The sequence below is a fragment of the Pongo abelii genome, chromosome 19 (genome assembly GCF_028885655.2).
Source record: "Pongo abelii isolate AG06213 chromosome 19, NHGRI_mPonAbe1-v2.0_pri, whole genome shotgun sequence".
NCBI classification, from domain to species: Eukaryota; Metazoa; Chordata; class Mammalia; order Primates; family Hominidae; genus Pongo; species Pongo abelii.
In genome coordinates this window covers 27,381,875-27,408,180 of record NC_072004.2, presented here as the reverse complement: position 1 = coordinate 27,408,180, position 26,306 = coordinate 27,381,875, and the positions used below count along the sequence as shown (strand labels likewise).

At 49.3% G+C, this 26,306-nt stretch overlaps 1 protein-coding gene across 1 annotated transcript; it reads right to left on the bottom strand.

Annotated features, from left to right (window-relative positions):
* Positions 1 to 481: 481 nt before the first annotated feature.
* Positions 482 to 20,171, bottom strand: LOC134759408 (protein FAM182A-like). The gene is made up of 3 exons (XM_063718489.1): positions 19,972 to 20,171; positions 8,599 to 8,698; positions 482 to 1,797 (listed from the first exon to the last, which is right to left on the bottom strand). Exons 1-3 carry the CDS (start codon positions 20,044 to 20,046, stop codon positions 1,409 to 1,411), a joined length of 564 nt encoding a protein of 187 aa, XP_063574559.1. The 5' UTR covers positions 20,047 to 20,171; the 3' UTR covers positions 482 to 1,408.
* Between the last annotated feature and the right edge of the window lie 6,135 nt (positions 20,172 to 26,306).

Sequence of the window (26,306 nt, the reverse complement as noted above, 5' to 3'; positions counted from 1 at the left end):
AGTACCATCATGCTCCTTGATCACAAAATGCTGCTTAACTATTTTATTCAAAATACAACTCCATTCATCACTCTAAGCAGCGATGTGTAGAAAGGAAAAGAAAAATAAACCAGGCCTCAAGGAATCCATCCAAAATGAGGTAGATAATATAAGGGACAGAAATCCCCAAATGAAATGTTATAGTTGACATAGAATAGTCTTTAAAACCCATTAGTTTTCTCGCACATTTGATACAGAGCATTATTTGCAGAGACTGAACCTAGAAAGAATTGCTTAAGACTAGAAGTCTTGTTCCAGCCTAGATTCCACACTGTTGAACATCTATACTTAGTACACCACATTATACATAGCACTGACATGACCTGTGTGCATTTAATTTTCTAATACTTGTTCATCTCTGGCATACTTTATATATATATATATATATATATATATAACATATATAATGTACATACATACAAGTACACACACACAAAGTATATAAGGGTAGGATAGTATAATTGTGCAGTAACGTTTCTTGTGAAAGTGGTGGAAAGTGGATTGCGTTGGCGACATGCTGGAATGTGCTTCCATTGGCAGAAGTAAGGCTTTCAAAACTAGTCGTTTTCATTTTTCTTTAGCAACTGGGAATATTAATAATTGAAGATGTGTTGGTATAAAAATAATCATAATAATCACAATGAAGTGGTGTTAATAATTATATCACAAGATATAATAAACATTACAGATATTATAAGATGTCAAAAAAAGAAGACGTCATAAAATCTTTGAGATGATTGACACGTTAAATGCGGCCTCCTGTTCCGCCCTGGGGCGCCACTCTCGTTGGGTTCTTGGCGGTGCTCACCCTACTCCACCTGCTCAGCCTAGGCTCCTGCGCCCCAGGAGTCGCGCCATGGGAGCGAGGACCTTGCCTAGGCCCTAGACAAGGACAATGAGGAGGGGGTGCACGTGGAGTCCCCGCGGAGAGGCTGGACGCCGGGCAGGAGCCTTTGCGGGGGTGCACAGCCTCCTCTGGAAGCCCTGGTCGCTGCCTGGTGCCTGCTGCGCCCTGCGAGCTCCGCGGCGGTGGAGCCAGGCCTGCGCTGCCGGCTCTCGGCCCCGCCTGCGGAGCCTCTGCCCTTTGTCTTGCCCCTGGGGCCCGGGCCTCAGCTGGCCTGGGGTTCCTGATGTTAGCTGACGATGGGCTGGCCTCTGGGACTGGGTCGTGGGCCTCGTGCAGTGGCCGCCGCGTCACCAGCGCCAGGCCTCCCCGCGGTGCTGCTGGCGATGCGGGATGCCCGGGCTCGGGGTCTGCTGGGCCCCCTGGCGCTGCGAACCCCGTCACCTTCCATCGCGGCCACCATGCTGCCCGCTGGTCAGCCCTGGTCTGCAGCCTTCCTGGGACCCCTCCGGCCCCAAAGAGGCATCACTCACAGCCGCTTGCGACACCGGGGCCGCCTGAACCTCTGCCAGGGCTGCGCCGCCCAAGTGGCTCCAGCCAGCCAGCCCTGGCCCACGAACGAGACTTTTCCGCTCCCCGAGAAGATCGCCCTCGGCAGGCATACACGGCCATGGAGGATGCAGCGGATACCTTCCAAAGTTTGTGGACACTCTTCTGCCACACCAAAAGTTTCACCATCATCTGCGATGCCGACTGGGGCACAGAGACCCCTCCGGGAGGTGGACCAGGCAGTGCCTTTGCTGGGCATCCGCAGTGTTGAGCACCCCAAGTGCAGATCCCCACTTCGTGTTCCTCCTCCACGTTCCACATCCAAAGTTCTCTCACCATTTCTAAGCAGGAGAAATCAAAAGAAACTGAAATCAGAAAGAAAGAGAGAGAGAAAAAGCCATGAGCAAAAAAAGAGCAAAATCTTTTGGAAAGCGTAAAACGCCCCAAAGCCAAAAACTAATTCTTATCTCTTTTAAACCTTCTGCACTTCTCCAATGATGAATGATTTTTTTTTTCAACCACTGTCAATTCGTAATTATTAACTTCTCTGGCATTAATGAATAGAAGTTGAATCACATGTGGTAGTATAATTTGTATTATATGAAGCTTTCCATATTTTAAAAAATAATTGTCCAGTTTTTCTCCATGGATTAACAATTAATGGAAAATTTTCAACATTGCTGTGTTAATGTCTCCTGAGATAATTAGATGTGAGTAATTTTTATAAACAGAACTTCCTGGGTGGAATTTCTCATCTTCAGGAGCTCCATAAATAACCATATCCCAAGAGAACTGTGAATTTGGGAATTGAAAGAACTGAGTCCCAACTTGTCCAGCCTGGAAGCTTTTGGGTGATCACTCTTGCAGGTGACTTCACTGCCTTCTGTTGAAGGGCCAGTGAGAGCCTGGGGGTTTCAACTTGCAAGAGCCTTACCATTTTAGGGTTAGCAATAACAATGAGGAAAATGCATACTTTTTTGATATTCTCCGTATGTAATAAAATGGTTACCAAAACAAAGCAAAGTGTGAGTGGTGACTATTGAGAGGACCCTTTCTATCTTTGCTGGATTCCCAGAGATTTCTGGGTTTCTTTTGGAGTCAATAGTATTTCCATGTTAATTCTGAGCTCTTAAAACCCACAATATGAGTTGCAGCCAGTGACTAGAGTTGCAGCCAGTGACTAGAGTTGCAGCCATTGACCAGTGTTGCAGCTTGTTAAACTGATCACTGGTGGTAGAGTCTTCATTCTGCTCACTTCTTAAAAGGTCAGCTTGGTCAGGGATTAGTGCTACCCTGCCAGAAATAAGCAGTTAGGAATCAAGTAAAGGAGTCAGCTAAAAGTGTAATTACGAAGTAGTGAGGTCACAGCTAGATGGTTGTTGATCTTTTTCTCTCTGCTGCTGATTTCAAGGCTTTATACCGTGTTTTGATGTAACATAGAATGTATACCATGAAGGACAAACAGTCTGTTAGCTTCTTGGAGCTATACTCTGTTACTGGAGCAGGGGACAACAATTTGAAGGACATTATTACTTAGACGATTTAATCTGCCTTCGGCTAGGATAAACTTCAAGTTCCAAGGGCTGGGTTCAGTTGTTATGCAAACTTAGATTGTTGCGGTAAAATTTCCAAAAAAAAGGATAGGACTCTTTAGATGAAATAAGAATTTAACTGTATTTGAACCCTGTTGAAGGCCAGACAAGTTAGGCAAAATGCCATGACTGATGAGTCCCTTTAAATTCCAACATATAATCTATGTTGGTAAATATGATACGTGCACTGGAAAAGGACGTGTATTCAGTAGTCGTTCAGTGTCCTGTTCTGTATATGTCAGTTTATGTCAAGTTTGTTCATTGTGTTCATCAAATCTCCCTTTCTCTTATGGATTTTTTTCTGTTGGTTCCACCGGTAATTGAAAGGTATGTTAAAATCTATATTGTAGATTAGTCCATTTTTCTTTTAGTTATATCAGTTTCTGTAGTAAATAATTTGAAGGGATATTTTATATTTAGACATATTTAAAATTGGCATACTTCTCTGGTGACTGACATCGTAAAATCCTTTTTATCTTAGCAATATTTCTTGGCTTAAGTCTAAACTGTCAATAATAACATAGCAACATGAGTTTTGTGCTGATTAGTGTTTGCAGGCATGTTTTCCATTGTTTTACTTCCAAATGTCTGGATTATTGTATTCAGATAAATTAATTAAAACATAAAAATTAAATATAATATAAAACATTAAAAAGTGAATATTCTAAAAATCCAGCCAGAGATGTTTCACTTTTAATTGAAGTGTTTAGGACCACGGCTCTCACACTGTGTGCTAAGGTGCCCTGAGATGCTGTGTTTAACTGACAGGGGCAGCAGCGGATAGCGTGTGAGTATGTGTATGTGTGTGTGTGTGTTTGAGATGGGGGTCTCACTCTGTCCCCCAGGCTGGAGTGGAGTGGTGAGGTCTAGGCTCACTGCAGCCTCTGCCTCCCTGAGTAGCTGGGACAACAGGCAAGCACCACCATGCCTGGCTAAGTTTTGTAATTTTAGTAGAGATGGGGTTTTGCCATGTTGCCCAGGCTGTATATTTTTGAGGGAAACAAAGCAACATTTGCTGCAGACCTTAAGAACTACTAGCCTGAGGCAGTTCATAGTTTCAAAAGTAGTTAGAAGTGCATTTCTTTAGCTTTAAGGTGGGTGTTGTTAATTACCGCGATGAAAGGAAGTATTGTGCTAAAGTCAGTGTAGAATAGGAATAAGGTCCAGTGGTTGAGATCCAGTCCGATTTTAAGATTTGAAAAGTTGTGCTTTGTGCCCAACAGGCACACACATCCCATTAGTAAGTAAATTGTGCTTTTTTAAGAAAGAAACAAAAATACTGTTTCTACTTCCATTGCGTGTTATTTTTTATATGTACTTGCAAATCCATCACCGAAATAAAAATAATGAACATATCCAGCCCTCATAAAAGTTTCCCCTTGCCCTTTTATAATCCCAAACTTTCTGTATCTTCCTACCTTACCACTCTCCCTGACAATCACCAATCTGTCACTATAAAAGAGTTTGCCTTGTCTAGACATTTATATAAATGAAGTGTAGTATGGACCCTTTTTTGGAGGGATCTGGCATCTTTCACACAACATAATTATTTTGAGATTCAGCTATATTGCAGGCATCAATGGGTCATTAATCTTATTACTGAGTAGTATTCTATTGTGCAGATCGGTCACAACTTATATATCCATTTGCCTGTTGGTGGGTTTTTGCATTGCTTCCAGTTTGGGACTTACACAAATACATTTGCAATGAACATTCATGTACATAAGTTCTTATAACTTTGAGTAAATATTAGGATTGTAATAGCTAATAGGTTTAGGTTTAGTTTTAATAGACCATCAAAATGTTTGCCGAAATGGTTGTACCATTTTATATTTTTATCAGCAGTATATAAGAATTCCACACTCTTGCCAACACTTTGTATGGGCCTTCTTTTAAAGTTTTAGACATTTTCATGTGTGTACAATAGTATTTTATTGTGGTTCCATAATGCCTAATAATATGTAGTATCTCTTTATGTACTTACATGCCATCTGTATATATTTGGTAAAGTGTATGTTCACATTTTTTTTGCTTCTTCCTTTTTTGTTTTTTTCTTTGCTTATTTTCTCATTATTAAATTTTAATAGTTTCTTTATATACTCTGGATTCAAATCCCTTATTAGATATGAGACTTGCCAGTATTTTCCCCTTGAGTTTTCTTTTTTGTTCTCATAACACTATCTTTCAAACAGCAGATGCTCTTAATATTGATGGGGTCCAATTTATTAATTGTTCTTGTGCATTTGGTTTTTGGGGCTTCATCTAAGACACTTTTGATTAATTGAATATTACAAAGATTTTTTTTCTGTATTTTCATCTAAAAGTTCAAAGCTTTCAATACTTTATTTTATATTTAAGTCAATGGTCCTATAAGTGACAGAGCTTTAACCCAAGTCGCTGTCATGCATAGCTGGACCCAGGGGCTTATATAAATTCGTCAAGAAATGTTCTCCTTCTTTCTCTCGACACTTTTCCTTTTGTTTTAGCCTCATTTTTTCCTTCTGAAGATGACTCTCTTCTCTCTCTGTAGCAAGAGATAGTGTGACAAATAACCCACTTTACTTTGTCCTCGCAGACCACAGTGGTAGAAAAAGCAAGAGTCCTTCCTTATGATTCCAAAAAAAAAAGTACTGAAACAGTTGCTATGATCCAAGGGTAGAGTTTTTTGCCAGAGCTGGGCATCATGATCACCTCTAGGGCTGGGGCTGGTAGATTGGGTCAGGCCCAGTTGGTGCTCATTGAAATGGTCCTCAAAGAAAAGGGGGGCTCTCAAGAGGAGAGTTGCTGAACACCCCACCAAAAAATAGCCACTGTGTACATACCTACAATTCCTTGCCATTTTATAAGCAACTGGTTGGGTGGAAAATGACCAGAAATTCAGTTGTCATTAACTTTCCTTTATAATGTCAGTAGAACGAGCCATACATTTCACATGTTGTGGGTTAAGTCCATGATAGTCATTTCCGTATATTAAGTATCAATTTGAAGTATCATCTGAAGAAATACACTATTTTGTGATGTTATTATTAAATTAATATTTTTAGGATAAAGAATTATAGGATGAAAGAAAAGTCTAGGATAGAAATAAAAGAATACAGAAAATGGGAGCATGGATATACTGCAGAAAATGGCCAAACAGGAAAAGTACTTGTGAGAGGTATTGAAGTACATAATTGATATCACATAGACCTCCAGGAAATTACAACTACTGGCATAAGAACAAACTATCTGAATAGTCTTTGCTAATAATGAGTCTTTTCTGCTTGCAAAAGAAGTAAGAATGGTAAGGAATTGGGACATTGTTCAGATAGGCCTGAATGCATTTATTCATTTACCTGTTGATGGGGTTTGGGGGTATTAATGAAGGATGTTAATAAGTAATAATGGGCATGTTAGGTAATCATAATCGATTTGTCCATTTGGTCTGAAGAAAATTTTGCCTACCTTCTTTTTTGTCGAGGGATTCATTTTTAATGTCATGTTGGATTCTATGGCTTACTGAATGTGTAATTGCCTATTTATGGATTCTGAAGAATTTTATAAAATGTATTTGCCAAACATTTTGAAAGCTTAGAACTTCTCCAAGGAAGAAGTTCTTTAGTGCTTAGTGCTGCCCTGACAAATATGGTAGCCACAGCCATGTGAATATCGAGCACTTGAAATGTGGCTAGGCTGGACTAAGATGTGCTGTCAGGGTAAAACACACACCAGATTTTGAAGACTTAGTAGGAAATAAAATTAAACATATCTAATTAATAACTTTTATATTGGTTAGACATTGAAATAATATTTTGTATATATTTTACATATAAATATACATTCATGTGTATGTGTAATTAATATCTTCATATAAAATACTTCTCAATTACAGTTGGAAGAATGATGACTTTGTGGTGGAGAAATCTGGCAAAAACTTGATCATGTGCCTCCTGCTGTGATGTCCTAGGAAGACCACAGCAGTATTTCTGTGGTTTTCTTGTGAAAGATACATGACCTAAGTCTGGATGTGGAAACACATCAGATGGAAAAAGGTGAACACATCCTTCATAAATGCTTATGCTCTTTAAAACTCTTAAGGTTATGAAAAATAGGGCAAAACAGAGGAACTGTTTGAAGTTGAAGGAGCTTAAGAGACATGACAATTAATGCAATGGGAAATCCTGGATTGGATCCTGGATTACAAAGTTCAAAAAAAAAATGTATTTAGGGCACAACTGAGAAAATTTGGATGAGATTATAGCAGCTGTTGATTGGACAGCAGTGTTGGGTGAATGCTGATATCCTGATATGGATGATTATGTTCTGGTTATGAGAACTTTTCCCAGATTCCTCATCGTTTGCCCAGTGGGTTCATGGACAATGTGGCGATGGTAGCGGGAGAAGATGCTACATGTTTCCAATAACATGAACTTCCCTGCAGCAGTGCTGCCCACTGCCCAGATGAGTGCCCTGACTGCCGACAATGAGCAATGCTGAGACCCTGGAAAGAGGAACTGCCTTGCCTAGACCGGACAGATTTCTGGTAATGTTGTAATAATATTTTCTCCTTTCCTTCATGGAAGTGGTAAAGAATTGCCGTCACTGGAATAGATGCATATCGGAATATGGATTCCGCTTCATATGCTTCTCATAGCATCAAATTATTTACATTTGCTGAGTTCTTATTCTCTGCTATCATACAACTACTACTGATGATGGAGCTTATTTTACAAAAAAAGAAGTGATGTGATGGGCTTCAGCCCATATTTATTGGTCTTGCGACATCCCACATCACCCAGAGGAACATGACCTCACAAGAATCAGTTACATCACCAACTGTGAGACCCTGAGGGGCTGGGTTTCTATCCTACGAGATGTGTTAGATGCCCTGACCCAAGAGCCCTCCTACCCAGAATGCATGGTTCCATGTAGCAAGGATCATTGTGATGGTGGTGATGATGATGGTGAGGATGGTGATGGTGAAGGTGGAGGTGGTGATAATGAAGTGATAGTTATGTTGAGGATGATGAAGGTGATGATGATGGTGAGAATGGTAAAGGTGAACATGGTGATGGTGAGAATGGTGATGGTGGTGATTGTGATGGTGATGATAAGGATGGTGATGGTGAAGGTGGTGATGATAACAGCGATAGTTATGGTGAGGATAATGGTGATGATGATGAGGATGATGATGGTGAGAATGGTGATAGTGACGATGATAGCGATGGCAATGTTGATAATGATTATGATTATGAGGATGGGGAGGGTGACAATAATTATTATGGTGAGGATGGTGATGGTGAAGGTGGTGATAACGATAGTGATAGTTATGGTGAAGATGCTGGTGTTGATGATGGTGAGAATGGTGAGGATAAGAATGGTGATGGCGATGATGATAGTGTTGGTGATTGTAAGGATGGTGATGGCGATCATGGTGATGATGATAATGGTGCTGACTGGGCTATGAGGTAATGGAGGCAGAAAAGTGGCCGTTTCTAGGAAGTATAGAGCCAGCTGGGAACTGCAAGGCAACCTTAGTGGGGGTGGAAGATGTCGGGCCTCTGCCTCATTTCTAGACATCTGGGGAAAGCTCACCCCTCACAGTAGTTCCAGGAACCCCTCCATCCAGCATTTCCTTCTCGCAATCAGCATGGAGCTTTTGGGGTGCAGAGAAGTGTCTTCTATTCACTGCACTCTGTGGGAAGGGAAAAGGGGGAGTGGTATTTATGAACCCAGTATACTACAGTAGGGTCTCATTTAATATATTTTGGGAGAATTTTCAGCTGAAGAGAGCAAGCCTCAGAGAAATCAGGTAACTTTATCTCAATAACATCCAGTTGTGATTTATTGAGCAGTTACTATGTGCCAGGCAACATGCTGGGTGGTTCCTTATATGTTATCTCATGAAATCCTACAGCAACACAAGAAGACAGGCATAACTACCCCATTATAAAAACTGTGGTAAAATAAACTAAAATTTACTGTGTAACTATGTTTAAGTTTACATTTCAGTGGCACTACATTCACAATGTTGTGCAACCAATTTCAAGAATGCTTTTCATCTTGTAAAACTACAATTCTGTAACTCATTTAACAACAACTCCCCAATCACCACCCTCCCCAGGACCTGGTAGCCACCATTCTCCTGTCTGTCTCTGTGGATTTGACTACTCTAGGTGCCTTGGAAAAGTGGAATAGTACAGCATTTGCCTTTTTGGTCTGGCTTCTTTTGTTCAGCCTAATGTCCTCAAGGTTCATTCTTGATGCAGCAGGCATCAGAATCTCCTTCCTTTTCAAGGCTGAACACTATTCCACTGTATGCATAGACAGCATTTTTTTGATCCGTCCATCCATCCATGGACACTTGGGTTGCTTCCATCTTTTGGTTTTTGTGGATGATGCTGCTCTGAACATGGTTGCGCAAGTATCTCTTCCAGGCTAGCCCCATTATACAGAAGAGCATAGAGAGATTCTGGGAGGAGGGATGACCTGCCCAGGGCCTTTGGTGAGGTCCTGGTGAAGGATCTCCCAGACCTCAAAGGCAGAGCTCCTCTCCTCACCTCACTGCCTTTCTCAGGAGCTGCCTCCTGCCCCACAACACAGTGCCCACTCCCTGGTACTAGACTTGCTAAGGCCTCTTGATCCCTGAAAATTCAGGGACAGGAATTGGTGAGGACAACTACAGTCACTCACTTCTCTGTCCCCTACTGCAGATTCTGTGCCAAACAATACATGATAATGACCTGCTTTCCACTCTGTCACCAGATGTGGATGAGGCGCCTATTGCATGCCAGGCGTGTGTGGTCACTGGACGGAGACCCCTGTGAAATGAGAAGATGTGAGCTCCTCAAGGCCAGGGGTAGCCCTTTCACTTGCTGCTACCGTGTGAGGGATGGAGGGGAACCCTGAAGCATTGAAGAAGTGCATGAGTGACCTAGCTCAGATGATGATATCCTAGTAACCCTGTTTATTATCACCTACCATGTGCCAGGCATTGTGCGAAGTACTTTGCACACATTACCTGCTGTAAAGCTCAGAGACAACTGTAGGAGTGAATCTGTTATACCTCCCACTTTACAGGGAAGGAAACTGATGCCCAGAGAGGTGAACCAGTCTTCCCCAGGCCTTGCAGCTAGTCTCTGGGATGCAGATCCAGGCGGTCTGATTCAGAGATCCCCTCATCCTCTTGGTTTTTGCCCCTGCAGCCCTCTGGCCTGTCCCCAGAGCCCTGTACCCTGGGCCACCCCGAAGATGACCTGGACATGGGCTTCAGCAAAGGCAGCAACCCCAGCACATCTCCATTTGATAGGGAGGAACCTCAGGCCCACCACAGGAGACCTGGGCTGCAGGTGGTGTAGATGCTGGCTGAACCACGGTACACCCATGTTGGAGGATGCACCCTAGGATGGGCAGCAGCAGGAGGTCTCCCTGCCCAATAGCTGGCAGTGGTACCTGAGAACAAAGGAGGAGGAGGAGGCTTTGGAAACAGGTGTGGAGAAGCCCAAGGAGGAAGAAGAAGACTTGGACTATGGGCTGCTGGATGGCCTCAAGGACCCGCTCCCAGAAAAGGAACTTTGAGACTTATACCCAGGGCTGAGATGAAAGTGCTCCCTATTTTCTATCCTGGAACTGCTGCAAACCTCGGTGTGACATCACATGGCCTCATTTCCCTATTTGTAAAATGGGATTATATGGGGGTTCCAATGAGACACCGGACCGAGAGCATTTTGAGAATTGTAAAAAATGTACAGTGAGGGAATAATTATTATCAATGGACCATTGCTCTTCCAATAGTATTCTTTAGCAAATATTTGAAGGTAAAATATGATTTGTTGAGGAGGTTTGCAGCAGCTGAGACCCTCAAGAGTCTTTTCTGTCTCCGTTCAAAGCTGGCCTCTGACAGGGACCTTCTTGGTGCTACCCCTGGGCCTCTCATCCTTTGTGCAGGCTTCTCAGGGTTCTTATTTCTATTGCATCTTGTGGTTCCCTAGTGGATGACGTGCTGCATCTTCACTCAGAGCTAACTGCATCTCCTCCAGGCCCATGTCCCTTGTGCAGCACCCACTGCTCCCTCACCAGGATTCAAACCCTTCTGTGACTGACCTCTGCTGACCTCCTCATTCTTTCTGCTCCTCCAGTTCCATGCCTGTGCCCCTCAATCCCGTGGCTCACACTCTCACCCAAGCTGTTCTCCATCGGGATTTCCTTGGCTCCCTTTTCTGCTCAGCAAATTTGTGTTCATCCTTCCAAGCCCTGCACAGATATCCTCCTCTCAAAGCTCTCCCTGAGGTCACACTGTCCAGGAACAAGGTAGTCCTTGCTCCTCTGCTGCCTCTGGGTTTTGTGCCTTTATCACTTTGGTGTGACTGCCTGCCTCTTGCTGAAGGGAGGCATTTTGGCTTTACTCACCTCAGTATCTCCTGAGTCCAGCTGGGTGTCTGGCCTGGCCCAGACTCGGTGCTCATCGAGGGTGTATAGAACTCACAAGGACCAAGGAATGTCTTGCAAATAATACCACCCTCCCACACTTCTCCAATGTTTACTTTCTAAGCTCCTTTATTCTTTGAAATTCAAATTTCTAAATGGCCTGTATGTATTTACAAAGCCTGGGAAAACGCCTTCAGAGGACAAACACACACCACCGGCAGAATGTATTTGCATTGACTAGGATTATGGATGAAATTCAGCTTTCTGGCAAATGAATCATTTGGCATTGGCTGAGTATCTGCTCTGTGCCAGATACTAAGCTGTGATCTCTAGAAAGAGACATGAACTACTGACACAGTCCTTGACCCTGAAGATCTCAGAATCCAGTGAGCTTGACTTCTTGTAAGTTAGAGACAGAGTTCAGAGCAGAAGCTCAGGCAGGAGGAGAGAAGTAAAATGGACATACCAGAGGCAGTGACAGCCACACAGCTGTCTGGGGACACTGAGTGCAGCAACAAATAGCTTAGGCTGCCTTGGCAGCCCACGAATGTATCACTGTTTGCAATTGCAGCATCTCACTGATGCTTTTGTTATGCTGATCTCTGCAAAGCCCCTCTGTGCCCCAGCTCAGGATGGTGGCAGCCATGCTGTGGAGAAAAGGGTAGTGACCAGGACCACAGGCTCAGAGCTTGTACCCTGGACCACCTGGGAATGGGAGCCCTTCACATGTTCTCTGCCTCTGTGTTCAGGTTGGGGGTCCTGGCCAAGGAAGGGAGATGACCCCCATGCTGAGTCAAAAGGACACACTCTTGGGAACAGACTGTCTCTTCTTTCTGGGTAATTTCTGCCTCTGCAGTGAATGGTGAAACCAGATACATCCTCTCTGTTGGTATGACACTAAGACAGGCGTTCCTGCTCGTGGGCTGAATCTTAGTTGAGGGGAGGTGTAGCACACTCCTGTGCTCTGCTGACTAAGGCAGGGACACATGTCACCCCATCAGAATGACTGCCAGACCAATGGCTAAAATAAAATCATTTCCAATATTCAAAGGAGTCACCTTCATTCATCTACAAATATTTTTCCTTTTCTTTTCTTTTTTTTTTTTTTTTTTGAGATGGAGTCTTGCTCTGTCACCTAGGCTGGAGTGCAGTGGCATGATCTTGGCTCACTGCAACCTCCGACTCCTGGGTTCAAGCGATTCTCCTGCCTCAGCCTCCCGAGTAGCTGGGACTACAGGCGCCCACCACAACATCTAGCTAATTTTTGTATTTTTCATAGAGACAAGGTTTCACTATATTAGCCAGGCTGGTCTTGAGCTCCTGACCTTGTGATCCGCCCGCCTTGGCCTCCTAAAGTGCTGAGATTACAGGTGTGAACCACCGCGCCTGGCCCGATTTTTTCTATAAAATGACCTATTGCACTCAGCGTAGGGTAAATGATGCATCATGCCTGCTGGCAACATGGGCCCTATCTGGAAAGGGAGTGCCCACCACCATGGCACAGTGCTGTGCAGTGCCTGTGTGGTGCTGAATCTCAGGAGCAGCCCCCATCCTGTGAACCACAACTACAGGGACCTTAGACATAAGCAAAGACCCCTGGTGGCCAGGCCTGCCAGCAAGCGCATGCTGACTCTGTCCTGGGGGTCTGCAGGGAGGTCGGGCCAGTGGAGAGGTGGCGAGACCCATGTGTGGTCTCCCCAACTTCCGCCCATGCTATGCCATGGGGGCGACCACACACCTGATCTGCCTGGGAGGGTCCTGGTGTGCCCACTGCCTCACTGAGTTATGAGGGGTACTGCCTCTCACATCTCACCGGGTATCGCATTTGAAGGACAAATTATGTCTTCCCTTGTCCACCCTGCGGAACTCCGTTTCCTCATGTGCAAGTGGGGGATGATGTGCTTACATGGTTATGCAGTGGGGGTATCGATGGGATCCATCTGTCAATACCCTGCATCCAGTGACCACCTGGAGCACACCTGCAGCTTGCAAGCTGGGCTTCCTGCTGCAGGGAGGGGAGCAAGCACTGCCTGGAGCCAGGGAGCTTTTCTGAAGGAGGTGTTGGAAAGGACTTGTTTCAGAATTTGGGCTTGTATTGGAAGCTTGGGGGAGGGTTGAAAGAAGCCTTTGCTCCAGATTGGATGCTGTCAGAGGCAGGGTGGATTCTATCACCTGGCATCTTCCCCAATCTTACCTAGAAGGAAGGAAGACGAGACCAAAGCTAACGCTGCAATTGACAAGGAGGTAGTGGTCATGACATAGACACAGGGGAAGGGGTGTGAGGTCATTTTTGTGCATGTTTTGCATGAGCTGAGCCATGATAGCTACCAAGTGACCTTGCTTTGTCTTGACCCATCATGGTCACAGAGCGACCTTGTCTGATGCTGACAACCTGTGCAGTTCAACAGGAGAACACCAACGCCTTGCCAGCCGTGGTTGCTGTCCTCCTGAGGCCTCGCTGCTCCTCCTCTGGGACCGACTGCTGACCGTGGGAGGTGTGGAGTGGGAGGGGAATATGCTGTGGGTTTTTTTTTTGCAGAGCAAGGGCAGAGGACTCTGATGCCTTTGGCTCTGGCCATCCTGATTTCTGTGATCTGCTTCCCCTGCTTCCTACACCACCCGCAATCCCACCACACTGCTGTAGTCACTGCCAACTCATAGTGCCTTCTAAGGGCCCCAGTGTCTCCGGGACACCCCCTCTACCCTGGGAGGGAAGCAAAGTGCTCACGAATGTCCCAGGTGGAGGTGCTGAAAGAGTGTGGAGGTGGCTTCTTGAGTGTCAAAGTCTGGGATTCCAGCTTTCAGCCTCAGGCTCCACCTGTGTGTGCCGAAGTGGAATTTTCTGCTCTCATTCACTCTCCTGCCTGGTCAGAGGAACTTGGGGAGTTTCCTCTCTAGGGGAGGGAAAGGCCCTGGAGAGGTGGCCTTGCCCTGAACTGGGAAGCGATGGGCACGGGAAAGCAGGGGCCTGGGCTCTGCCTACTGCTTGCTGACAGCTTGGGCACAGCACTGCCCTCCCTGGGCTCCTGTCTCTTTTCTCTGTATGATTAGGTGGAGGTGGATGGGATTCTGCTTCTACTCCCAGTCCTTGGGCACCATGTCAGCTACTCACACACTTATGACCCCATCTGGTCCTTGGAACAGCACTGGGAGATGGATCTGTCAATCTCACGTTGGAAATGTTTGTTCTAAATCCCACACTCTGAAGTCAGAAAGACCTGAGTTTCCCTCAGCCACTGACGGTTGCTTGCTATGTGACCTTGGACAAGTCACTGCCCTTCTCTGAGCCTCAACACCCACATTTACACAGGGGAAGAATAATACCTCCCTCTTGGGCTGCTGTGAAGCAGAGCTAATGGGTACATTGCCTCAGGCACATTGAAGGTGCTCAAAGTGTTGGTCTTTCTTTCCCTTTCTAGGTCTCTATTTCCTCATCTACACATTGGGGAGCAACTCTGTCCTGATTATAAAGAATACAATAGGTGAATGCACTCAGCAAGCCTGGGGACAGGGATGCATAGAGAAGCTTCTTGCAAAGGTGAAGAATGCCTGCTCTGAGCACCGTGCTGAGAGGCAGGTGAGAGGACAGCAAGCCCAGCGACTGAGGCCTACAAAATGCCCCCTGCAGAGAGGGAGGAGGAGCAGTGTTCTAAGGTGGGTGGTTGGCAGCATCCCCAGTGCTTGCAGGAGGAGCAGGACTGCTTGTACTTGCTCAAGTGGGTGGTAGGTTAGGTTCTTAGGCATCTGCTGGGTATCAGATGTTGCACAAGCATCATCTCTGTGAATTTAATGTTTCCATCATCCCTGAGAGCTGGGCATTACAGGGGTATAGTGGGATTGAAACACAGGTCCCCTGAGCCTGTGCCTTTTCTACAAGGCAACTTGGTTCACATGTAATAATAGGACCCAAAAATACACCTGCTATGCTGTGCTCACCAAATTTCATAACATCCTTGTGACCTGCGAGGTTGGTGTACTGTCTTCATTTTATGGATGAGAAAACTGAGGCTCAGAGAGGCTGAATAGTGTGCTCATCCTTCCAAAGAACTAAAGGGAAGAGAGGTGCTATAGCTGTGGGGCCTTCTATTCCTGGCAGGATGTGTGCAGTACTCCAGGCCATTCTGACCCTACTGCAGGCAGGAGAAAAGGCACATCAACAAATCCAGCAGCAAGCTTCCACTGAGGGCCTCCCTGGCCTTTCCTTGCACTAGTGCTGAGGGAGAAACAGCCTTGTTCCTTCACCTAACATGGTTTCCTGCCACCCCCAGGATAAAGGTCAGAGTCCTCAGGTCTGTGTTTGAGACTCTTCATGGTCTGGTCCCACCTGCACTTCCAGCCAAATCCTCCACCACCGCACCCAGTGCAGCAGCCCTGGCCATCTGTCCCATCCCACCATCCTGCCTTGGCTCAAGCTGTTCCCTCTGTCCCATGCTATTCACACATAGAACAAGGAGAAGCTTGATAGAGGCTAGCCTGAATTTTCCATTTGAGAGCATTTTCAGTTTCTGGAAACAGACATTTCACCCAAAATTCCAGATTCCCTGCTTCTCTGAAAATACATACATACATACATACATACATAAATCTGCTCTTACTCTGCACTATTCTGTTTTTTGAGACAGAGTTTCACTCTTGTTGCCAGGCTGCAGTTCAGTGGTGTGATATCTACTCACCACAACCTCTGCCACCCGGGTTCAAGCGAGTCTCCTGCCTCAGCCTCCTGAGTAGCTGGGATTTACAGGCATGAACCACCATAGCTGGCTAATTTTCATGACCTTTTTTTTAGTAGAGATGGAGTTTCATGATGTTGGTCAGGCTGGTCTCCAACTCCTGACCTCGGGTAATCCACCAGCCTCGGCCTCCCAAAGTGCTGGGATTACAGGTGTCAGTCACCTCACTTGTCCAGTCTGCACTATTCCTTAGTGTCAGACTATTTGAGCCAAACAATGTCTTTCTCATTTGGACGTGACCTTCAGGGTCTAATTTTTGTATTTTTAGTATAGATCAGGTTTTTTTTTTTTTTTTTTTTTTTGACAGAGTTTCACTCTTGTCACCCAGGCCTGATGGTGCAATGGCATGATCTCAGCTCAATGCAACCTCTGCCTCCTGGGTTCAAGGGATTCTTCTGCCTCAGCCTCCCAAGTAGCTGGGATTACAGGCACCTGCCACCACACCCGGCTAATTTTTTGTATTTTTATTAGAAACAGGGTTTTGCCATGTTGGGCAGACCGGTCTTGAACTCCTGACCTTAGGTGATATACTTTCCTCAGCCTCCCAAAGTGTGGAATTACAGGCATAAGCCAGAGCCTGGCCTCACCTGGCTAATTCTTTGTATATTTGAAGAGACAGCGTTTCACCGTGTTGGCCAGGATGGTCTTGATCTCCTGAATTTGTGATCCACTGGCCTCAGCCTCCCAAAGAACTGGGATTAGAGGTGTGAGCCACTGCACCCGGCCTCAATGTAGCTTATTATCAAAGTAATAGAAAAATTAATCAAAGGGCACAAGCATTTCAATACTTAAGTTAAGATGAAATCTGTGCCCGGAAGAGTGCCAGACACACATGAAATGTTTTGTGCATGAAGCAACCACAACTTAAAATGATTTTCTGTTATTCATTTTGGTATGTTATTTTGGGAATGTGATTAATCACCTATGTCAAGGACGTTGGGAAGAATTTCCAGATACTCTGATACGCATGACATCTTAATCATACAATATGAAGCAAGGCTATGTTAGGAAATTAGGTATTACTGCCAAGGACCTTTACAATTGAAGATAAATTAAAATTACTATTAAATTTGTAACAGTCAGATGGGTTGGCAGGCAAGATGTGTCATTATTTTCTCAGCATTTTTTCTTTTCCTTGATTCAATAAAACAAACTTAAACGCCAGTTATCTGCAGAACCCTCACTAGACTATGTTTAATGATATGTGAAACACAGCCTGCGCGCTCACAGATCCTTGCCACGTCCCGTTCCCATCCTCTCAAAACCTGCGTTACCCTGTGGCTAGATTTCTCAAGAAAATGAAAGAGAGACGAACGAGAACCATCTTCTTTAAGGTCGCTCCGCACTGCTCCTGCGGGTAGACAATGACCTCTCCGGTGAGGCTTTTATCCTTGACTGTGGGGTGGAGGCCTTAATCCTAGAAAAGAGGCCTCTCAGGGTGAGGAGGTGATTTAAATTCTTACTAGAGAGATGCAGCTCCCCACTTCATCTGGACCTTCACAAACCTAAACTGGAGCCGCCGGAAAAATGACTGACAACCGGCCACACAAGCCAGTCAGAGACGCGGGGAGAGCCTTGTGGAGGCACATTGGCTGGGCTGACTAAAGCTCTGGTGCTGGAAGTCAGGCTGCTGCTCCTTTAAACAATGGCAACTGCGCGGTAGCAGAGAGGCTCCTGTTGCAGCCTCCGCAGCGACTGGATCCGGGGTCCAGTTTGGGGCAGCCTGGGAGCGGGTACCGCGGGTGTCCTCTCCCAGGGCCAAACCCCCAGGAGTCCTGTCCTCCGGACCTCCTTAAGGCAACTTCCACCGAGGGAGGGGGAGCTTCAGGACGCCTGCTGGGTTCTCGGGCCTCCCCTTCAGATACGATTTTGGCCCCCTCCGAATGAGATAGGATGGGCTCACCACATCTGGTGAGGCAGACAGGGCCTCGCTGCAGCACAGAATGATCCCATGGGTCTCAAGGCGTGGCGTCAGCTCAAAATTCACTGATTCAAAAGCTCTCTGCCTCCCTCCTCCTTTGAAAGAGCACTGGCCTGCCCGGCTTCTAAAAGCCCTGGGGCTCCGAAAGTCGACAGCAATTTACAGGACACGGGCAAACACGAAAAGGGACAAATCCCAGGTGGAGACCATGCGATGACGCGTGGCATAGGCCCATCCCACAGCAGATGGCATGAATGTGTGTAACCAGAGGAATGTGGGGCAACACCAAAACAAACGGTGGTGTCTAGACATGTGCCCAGTGGAAGCGGGGAAAAAGTGCCATTTCCATCACAGCAATGGAAAATTGAAGAATACCCGGGAACGGGGGGGGGGGGGGGTGCGACTAACTGGAGCCACATTTTGAAATTAATGCCAGAGGAGCAAAGAGATTTCTGCAAAACTCACCCCACCGCCAAAGCTCCATCACCCAGGTAGCCCTCACAAAACGTCCCCTGCACCAAGCTCCAGCAACAGCCCCAGAACCAACCCCAGCCTCAGCCCCAGACCCAGCCAAGTCCCCTTGGTTCCCTGACATTCGTTACTGCCAAAAGATCTAGGGAGCCAGTCCACACAGGAGAAGAGGAGAGGATGGCCCTCAAGAATGAGACAGGAAGTGCAGAGGAAATGCGACACGATCCGGGCAAGAAGACAAGGCCTGTCACGGTCGCCTAGCGCTCATTCTAGGCATTGCACCCACCCATGAGGGGAAAAATGGAAACAAACAAGCTTTCCTGCCTGATAGACTTACGGAAGCGAAGAGCCCTACGGTCATGAGACCTGCCCAATCAAGCAGAAACACGTTTGGACAGAGTAACAATCATGACAGGGATCTCCAGGAAGTGTCTCCCTGAAAGACTGGGAAGTCAAGGACTGGGAAGTCCCTGACAGACAGGGAAGACATTTGGCCAGAGTGATAGGCATCTAGGCCAGGGGAGGCAGAGCAAGAGGGAGGAGAGCTCAGAAGGAGCAAGAGAAAAGAAAGAGCAGAGGGAAGACAGAGCAAGAGGGAGGACAGAGCAGAGGCCAGAGCCGAGGCAGGATACAGCACCATGCAACATCCGCGAGCATAAGGGGAGGGGTTCTAAAAGGTTGGCTTGTCCACAGAGGCCAGCGTTCCAGTGACAGGGATTGTTGCCATCTCCCATTCCCGGCTTCTTCTTCTACACGGTATCGTGGTTTGGTTTCATTTCTCAGAGAAGAGCCGTGAAAAGATACAACCATCTTCTCTGATGTGGGTCTGCTCCCCTACTGCAAGACAAAGAGCTCCTGTGGGGCTCTTTTCCTTGGATGCTGTGTGGTCATCTTGATCTTAGAAAAGAGGCAATCCATGTTGGGGATGAGATTTCAATTGCTGCGGGAACGGATGCATCTCCTCACGTGGGCCAGGCCTTCACACACCCAAAGCGGATCCGCGGCGGCGAAAACGATTGAAAACCGGCCTCATGACCCAGGCAGAGACGCAGAAAGAGGCTCAGCAAAGACAGGCCGACATGCCACAAATCGCTTTGTGGTACACGGGGCACATTCGGCAAGAGACACACACGCACAAGGGCACAAACACACTAACCGACAGAGGGAAAGAAAGACACAGAGACTGAGAGACAGAGAGAGAAGAGAGAATGGGAGACACACACACACACACACACACACACACACACACACACACAGAGTCATACAGCAGAGGCATTGAAACACACCCCTCCAGGCAACCCCTGAGGCTGCGGGGTTCTGCTCTCGACGAGAACGACCCTCGGGTGAGAGAACAGCCCAGGGGCACGCAGGCCGACCTGTCCTCGAGATGACGGCGGCACGACTTTTGGGGAGACTCACCCCAACAGCGCCCGGGCAGGCCTGAGGTTGGGATGCCGTGCTGCCTCCCCCGGACTCCGCCTGGGGTTTCCTCATCCTGGTCGGCCCTTTGCGACTCTTGGCATCCGGAGGCGTTCCCGTCGACCCCGCAGAGATGTCAGGCCGGAGCCTCAGAGCCCCGCCACCCAAGCACTGCCACGGAGGGCTCCTGCTTTGCCGAGCCTCAGGGACCGGTTTCTAAGACAACCGTGGGAAGCACTGTGACGGCAGAAGCCGCTGGCGCCTCGCGCATGCGCATTGGCTGGACCGACTCGCGCTCTGTTCCTGGCAGTCAGGCTGCGTCCCCTTTAAATAATGACCCCTCTGCGCGGCTGCAGCGAGGCTCCCGCTGCAGCCGCGGTGGCGTGTGGATACGGGGTCCAGCTTGGGACGCCGTGGGAGAGGGGGCCGCCGGTTCCCTGTCCCAGGGCCAAACCCCCAGCAGTCCCGCCCTCAGGATCTCCTTGAGTTGACTTCCACCGAGGGAAGGGGAGCTTCAGGACGCCTGCTGTGTTCTGGGGACTCCCGTTCAGATCCGAATTTGGCCCCCTCCCAGTGAGATAGGATGGGCTCACCACATCTGGTGAGACAGGCAGGGCCTTGCTGCAGCCCAGAATGATCCCGTAGGCCTCAAGGCGCAGCGTCAGCTGAAACTTCACTGATCCATCAGCCTTCTGCCTCCCTCCTCCTTTGAAAGAGCAATGGTCTGCCCCACTTCTATAAGCCCTGGGGCTCCGGAAAGCGGAGGGCGCTTTACAGGACACGTGCGGGCAGGATCAGGGGGGAATCCGCTGTGGAGACCATGTGACCACGCGTGGCACTGGCGTATCCCACAGCAGATGGTGTGAATGTGTGTCACCGGGGGCATATCGGGAGACGGCGAAACAAACGGTGGTGTCCAGGTATGTGCCAGTGGAAGGGGGGAACTAGTGAATTTTCGGTCAATGTCATCGGAAATCAAAGAACACCTGGGATTCAGTGGGTGGGGGTCCTGTTCCTGACCCAAGCCAGGCTTTCAAATGCCTATCAGAGGAGCAAAGAAGTTTCTGCAGAATTCGCCCCACCCGAAACACTCCTCCTCCCTGGTAGCCCTGATGCAACTTCCCCTGCACCCAGCCCCAGCCGCAGCCCCAGCCCTAGCCCCAGCCCCAGCCCAGTCCCTCTGGTTCCCTGACATTCGTTTCGGCCACAAGATCAAGGGAGTCAGTCCACACAGGAGCAGAGGAGAGGATGTCCCTCAACAATGAGACAGGAAGTGCAGAGGAATTCCGACACCACCTATCCTAGAAGACAAGGCCAGTCACGCTCGCCTAGCGCTCATTCTAGGCAATCCACCAACCCATGAGGAGAAACCTGGAGAACAAGGAAGCTTCCCTGTCTGAGACACGTATGGAAACCAAGAACTCCAGGGTCATGAGAGCTGCCCAATGAAGCCGAAACACCTTTGGAGAGAGATACAATCACGACATGGAGCTGCAGGAAGTGGGGAAGTCATCTTTGTTGAAGACATTTGGCCAGATCCAGAGGCATAAGGCCCCTGAGAAACACGTGAGGCAGAGCAAGAGGAAGGATAGAGCAGAGGCCAGAGCCCCGGCAGGATACAGCGCCGTGCCACCGCCAGGGGCATAAGGGGAGGGGTTCCAAAAGGGTGGCTTGTCCAGAGAGGCCAGCGTTCCAGTGACAGGGATTGTTGCCATCTCCCATTCCCGGCTTCTTCTTCTACACGGTATCGTGGTGTGGCTTCATTTCCCAGAGAAGAGCGGTGAAAAGACGCAACCATCTTCTCTGATGTGCTTCTGCTCTCCTACTGCAGGACAAAGAGCTCCTGTGGGGCTCTTTTCCTTGGTTGCTGTGTGGTCATCTTGATCTTAGAAAAGAGGCAGCTCATGATGGGGATGAGATTTCAATTGCTGCGGGACCGATGCATCTCCTCACGTGGGCCAGGTCTTCACACACCCAAAGCGGATCCGCGGCGACGTAAACGATTGACAACCGGCCTCATGACCCAGACAGAGACGCAGAAAGAGGCTCAGCAAAGACAGGCCGACAAGCCAGAAATCACTTTGTGGTGCACAGGGCACATTCGGCCAAAGACACACACGCACAAGGGAACACACACACTAACCGACAGAGAGAGGGAAAGAAAGACACAGAGACTGAGAGACAGAGAGAGAAGAGAGAATGGGAGACACACGCACACACACACACAAACACACACACACACACACACACACACACACACACACACACACACACACACACACACACAGAGTCATACAGCAGAGGCATTGAAACACACCCCTGAGGCTGCGGGGTTCTGCTCTCGACGAGACAAACCCTCGGGTGAGAGAACAGCTCAGGGGCACGCAGGCCGACCTGTCCTCGAGATGACGGCGGCACGACTTTTGGGGAGACTCACGCCAACAGCGTCCGGGCAGGCCTGAGGCTGGGATGCCGTGCTGCTTCCCGCGGACTCCGCCTGGGGTTTCCTCATCCTGGTCGGCCCTTTGCGACTCCTGGCATCCGGAGACGTTCCCATCGACCCCGTAGAGATGTCAGGCCGGAGCCTCAGAGCCCTGCCACCCAAGCACTGCCACGGAGGGCTCCTGCTTTGCCGAGCCTCAGGGACCCGTTTCTAGGACAACCGTGGGAAGCACTGTGACGGCAGAAGCCGCTCGCGCCTCCCGCATGCGCATTGGCTGGACGGACTCGCGCTCCGCTCCTGGCAGTCAGGCTGCGTCCCCTTTACATAATGCCCCCTCTGTGCGGCTGCAGCGAGGCTCCCGCTGCAGCCTCGGCGGCGGGTGGATACGCGGTGCAGGTTGGGACGCCGCGGGAGAGGGGGCCGCGGGTTCCCTGTCCCAGGGCCAAACCCCCAGCAGTCCGGCCCTCAGGATCTCCTTGAGCTGACTTCCACCGAGGGAAGGGGAGCTTCAGGACGCCTGCTGTGTTCTGGTTACTCCCGGTCAGATCCGATTTTGGCCCCCTCCCAGTGATATAGGATGGGCTCTCCACATCCGGTGAGGCAGGCAGGGCCTCGCTGCAGCACAAAATGATCCCATAGGTCTCAAGGCGCAGCGTCAGCTGAAACTTCACTGATCCATCAGCCCTCTGCCTCCCTCCTTCTCCGAAAGAGCAATGGCCTGCCCCGCTTCTATAAGCCCTGAGGCTCCGGAAAGCCGACCGCGCTTTACAGCACAGGTGCGGGCAGGAACAGGGGGAATCCGAGGTGGAGACCATGTGACCACGCGTGGCACTGGCGTATCCCACGACAGATGGTGTGAATGCGTGTCACCGGGGGCATATCGGGAGACGGCGAAACAAACGGTGGTGTCCAGGTATGTGCCAGTGGAATGGGGGAACAAGTGAACTTTCGGTCAATGCCAAGGGAAATCAAAGAACACCTGGGATTCAGTGGGTGGGGGGCCGGTGCCTGACCCAAGCCAGGTTTTCAAATGCCTATCAGAGGAGCAAAGAAGTTTCTGCAGAATTCGCCCCACCCGCAACCCTCCTCCTCCCTGGTAGCCGTGACGCCACTTCCCTTGCACCCAGCCGCAGCCCCAGCCCCAGCCCCAGCCCCAGCCCCAGCCCCAGCCCATTCCCTCTGGCTCCCTGACATTCGTTTCGGCCACAAGATCAAGGGAGTCATTCCACAGAGGAGCAGAGCAGAGGATGTCCCTCAAGAATGAGACAGGAAGTGCAGAGGAAATGCGACACCACCTATCCTAGAAGACAAGGCCAGTCACGATCGCCTAGCGCTCATTCTAGGCAATCCACCCACCCATGAGGAGAAACCTGGAGAACAAGGAAGCTTCCCTGTCTGAGACACGTATGGAAGACAAGAAATCCAGGGTCATGAGACCTGCCCAATGAAGCAGAAAGACGCTTGGAGAGAGATACAATCATGACACGGATCTGCAGGAAGTGTGTCCCTGACGCACTGGGAAGTCATGTTTCCACAAGGGCACACACACACTAAACGACAGAGAGAGGGAAAGAAAGACACAGAGACTGAGAGACAGAGAGAGAAGAGAGAATGGGAGACACACACACACACACACACACACACACACACACACACACACACACAGAGTCATACAGCAGAGGCATTGAAACACACCCCTCCAGGCAACCCCTGAGGCTGCGGGGTTCTGCTCTCGACGACAACGACCCTTGGGTGAGAGAACAGCCCAGGGGCACGCAGGCCGACGTATCCTCGAGATGACGGCGGCATGAGTTTTGGGGAGACTCACGCCAACAGCGTCCGGGCAGGCCTGAGGCTGGGATGCCGTGCTGCCTCCCCCGGACTGCACCTGGGGCTTCCTCTTCCTGGTTGGACGTTTGCGACTCTTGGCATCCGGAGACGTTCCCGTCGACCCCGCAGAGATGTCAGGCCGGAGCCTCAGAGCCCCGCCACCCAAGCACTGCCACGGAGGGCTCCTGCTTTGCCGAGCCTCAGGGACCGGTTTCTAAGACAACCTTGGGAAGCACTGTGACGGCAGAAGACGCTCGCGCCTCGCGCATGCGCATTGGCTGGACCGACTCGCGCTTCGCTCCTGGCAGTCAGGCTGAGTCCCCTTTAAATAATGCCCCCTTAGCCGCGGCGGTGTGTGGATACCGGGTCCAGCTTGGGACGCCGTGGGAGAGGGGGCCGCCGGTTCCCTGTCCCAGGGCCAAACCCCCAGCAGTCCCGCCCTCAGGATCTCCTTGAGCCGACTTCCACCGAGGGAAGGGGAGCTTCAGGACGCCTGCTGTGTTCTGGGGACTGCCGTTCAGATCCGATTTTGGCCCCCTCCCAGTGAGATAGGATGGGCTCACCACATGTTGTGAGGCAGGCAGGGCTTCGCTACAGCACAGAATGATCCAATAGGCCTCAAGGCGCAGCGTCAGCTGAAACTTCACTGATCCATCAGCCCTCTGCCTCCCTCCGCCTTCGAAAGAGCAATGGCCTGCCCAGATTCTATAAGCCCTGGGGCTCCAGAAAGCCGACCACGCTTCACAGGAAACGAGCGGGCAGGAACAGGGGGAATCCGAGGTGGAGACCATGTGACCACGCGTGGCACTGGCGTATCCCACAGCAGATAGTGTGAATGTGTATCACCGGGGGCATATCGGGAGATGGCGAAACAAACGGTGGTGTCCAGGTATGTGCCAGTGGAATGGGGGAACAAGTGACCTTTCGGTCAATGCGAAGGGAAATCAAAGAACACCTGGGATTCGGTAGGTGTGGGGCCTGTGCCTGACCCAAGCCAGGTTTTCAAATGCCTATCAGAGGAGCAAAGAAGTTTCTGCAGAATTCGCCCCACCCGCAACGCTCCTCCTCCCTGGTAGCTCTGAGGAAACTTCCCTTGCACCCAGCCCCAGACCCAGCCACAGCCCCAGCCCCAGCCCCAGCCCCAGCCCATTCCCTCTGGCTCCCTGACATTCGTTTCGGCCACAAGATCAAGGGAGTCAGTCCACACAGGAGCAGAGCAGAGGATGTCCCTCAAGAATGAGACAGGAAGTGCAGAGGAAATGCGACACCACCTATCCTAGAAGACAAGGCCAGTCACGGTCGCCTAGCGCTCATTCTAGGCAATCCACCCACCCATGAGGAGAAACCTGGAGAACAAGGAAGCTTCCCTGTCTGAGACACGTATGGAAGACAAGAAATCCAGGGTCATGAGACCTGCCCAATGAAGCAGAAAGACGCTTGGAGAGAGATACAATCATGACACGGATCTGCAGGAAGTGTGTCCCTGACGCACTGGGAAGTCATCTTTGCACAAGGGCACACACACACCAAACGACAGAGAGAGGGAAAGAAAGGCACAGAGACTGAGAGACAGAGAGAGAAGAGAGAATGGGAGACACACACACACACACACACACACACACACACACACACACACACACACACACACACACAGAGTCATACAGCAGAGGCATTGAAACACACCCCACCAGGCAACCCCTGAGGCTGCGGAGTTCTGCTCTCGACGAGAACGACTCTTGGGTGAAAGAACAGCCCAGGGGCACGCAGGCCGACCTGTCCTCGAGATGACGGCGGCACGAGTTTTGGGGAGACTCACCCCAACAGCGTCCGGGCAGGCCTGAGTCTGGGATGCCGTGCTGCTTCCCCCGGACTCCGCCTGGGGTTTCCTCATCCTGCTCGGCCCTTTGCGACTCTTGGCATCCGGAGACGTTCCCGTCGACCCCGCAGAGAGGTCAGGGCGGAGCCTCAGAGGCCCGCCACCCAAGCACTGCCACGGAGGGCTCCTGCTTTGCCGAGCCTCAGGGACCGGTTTCTAAGACAACCGTGGGAAGCACTGTGACAG

Bases quoted from the DNA above. Each gene is read 5' to 3' on its own strand.
- LOC134759408 (XM_063718489.1), bottom strand. From the start codon at position 20,046: ATGAGGAAACCCCAGGCGGAGTCCGGGGGAGGCAGCACGGCATCCCAA. The intron at 8,699-19,971 runs GTGAGTCTCCCC...CCCTTCCCACAG, and splicing joins CCTGCCCGGGCGCTGTTGGG to AGTGCAGTGAATAGAAGACA. The intron at 1,798-8,598 runs GTGAGCTTTCCC...TTCTGATTTCAG, and splicing joins TCCTGGAACTACTGTGAGGG to TTTCTTTTGATTTCTCCTGC.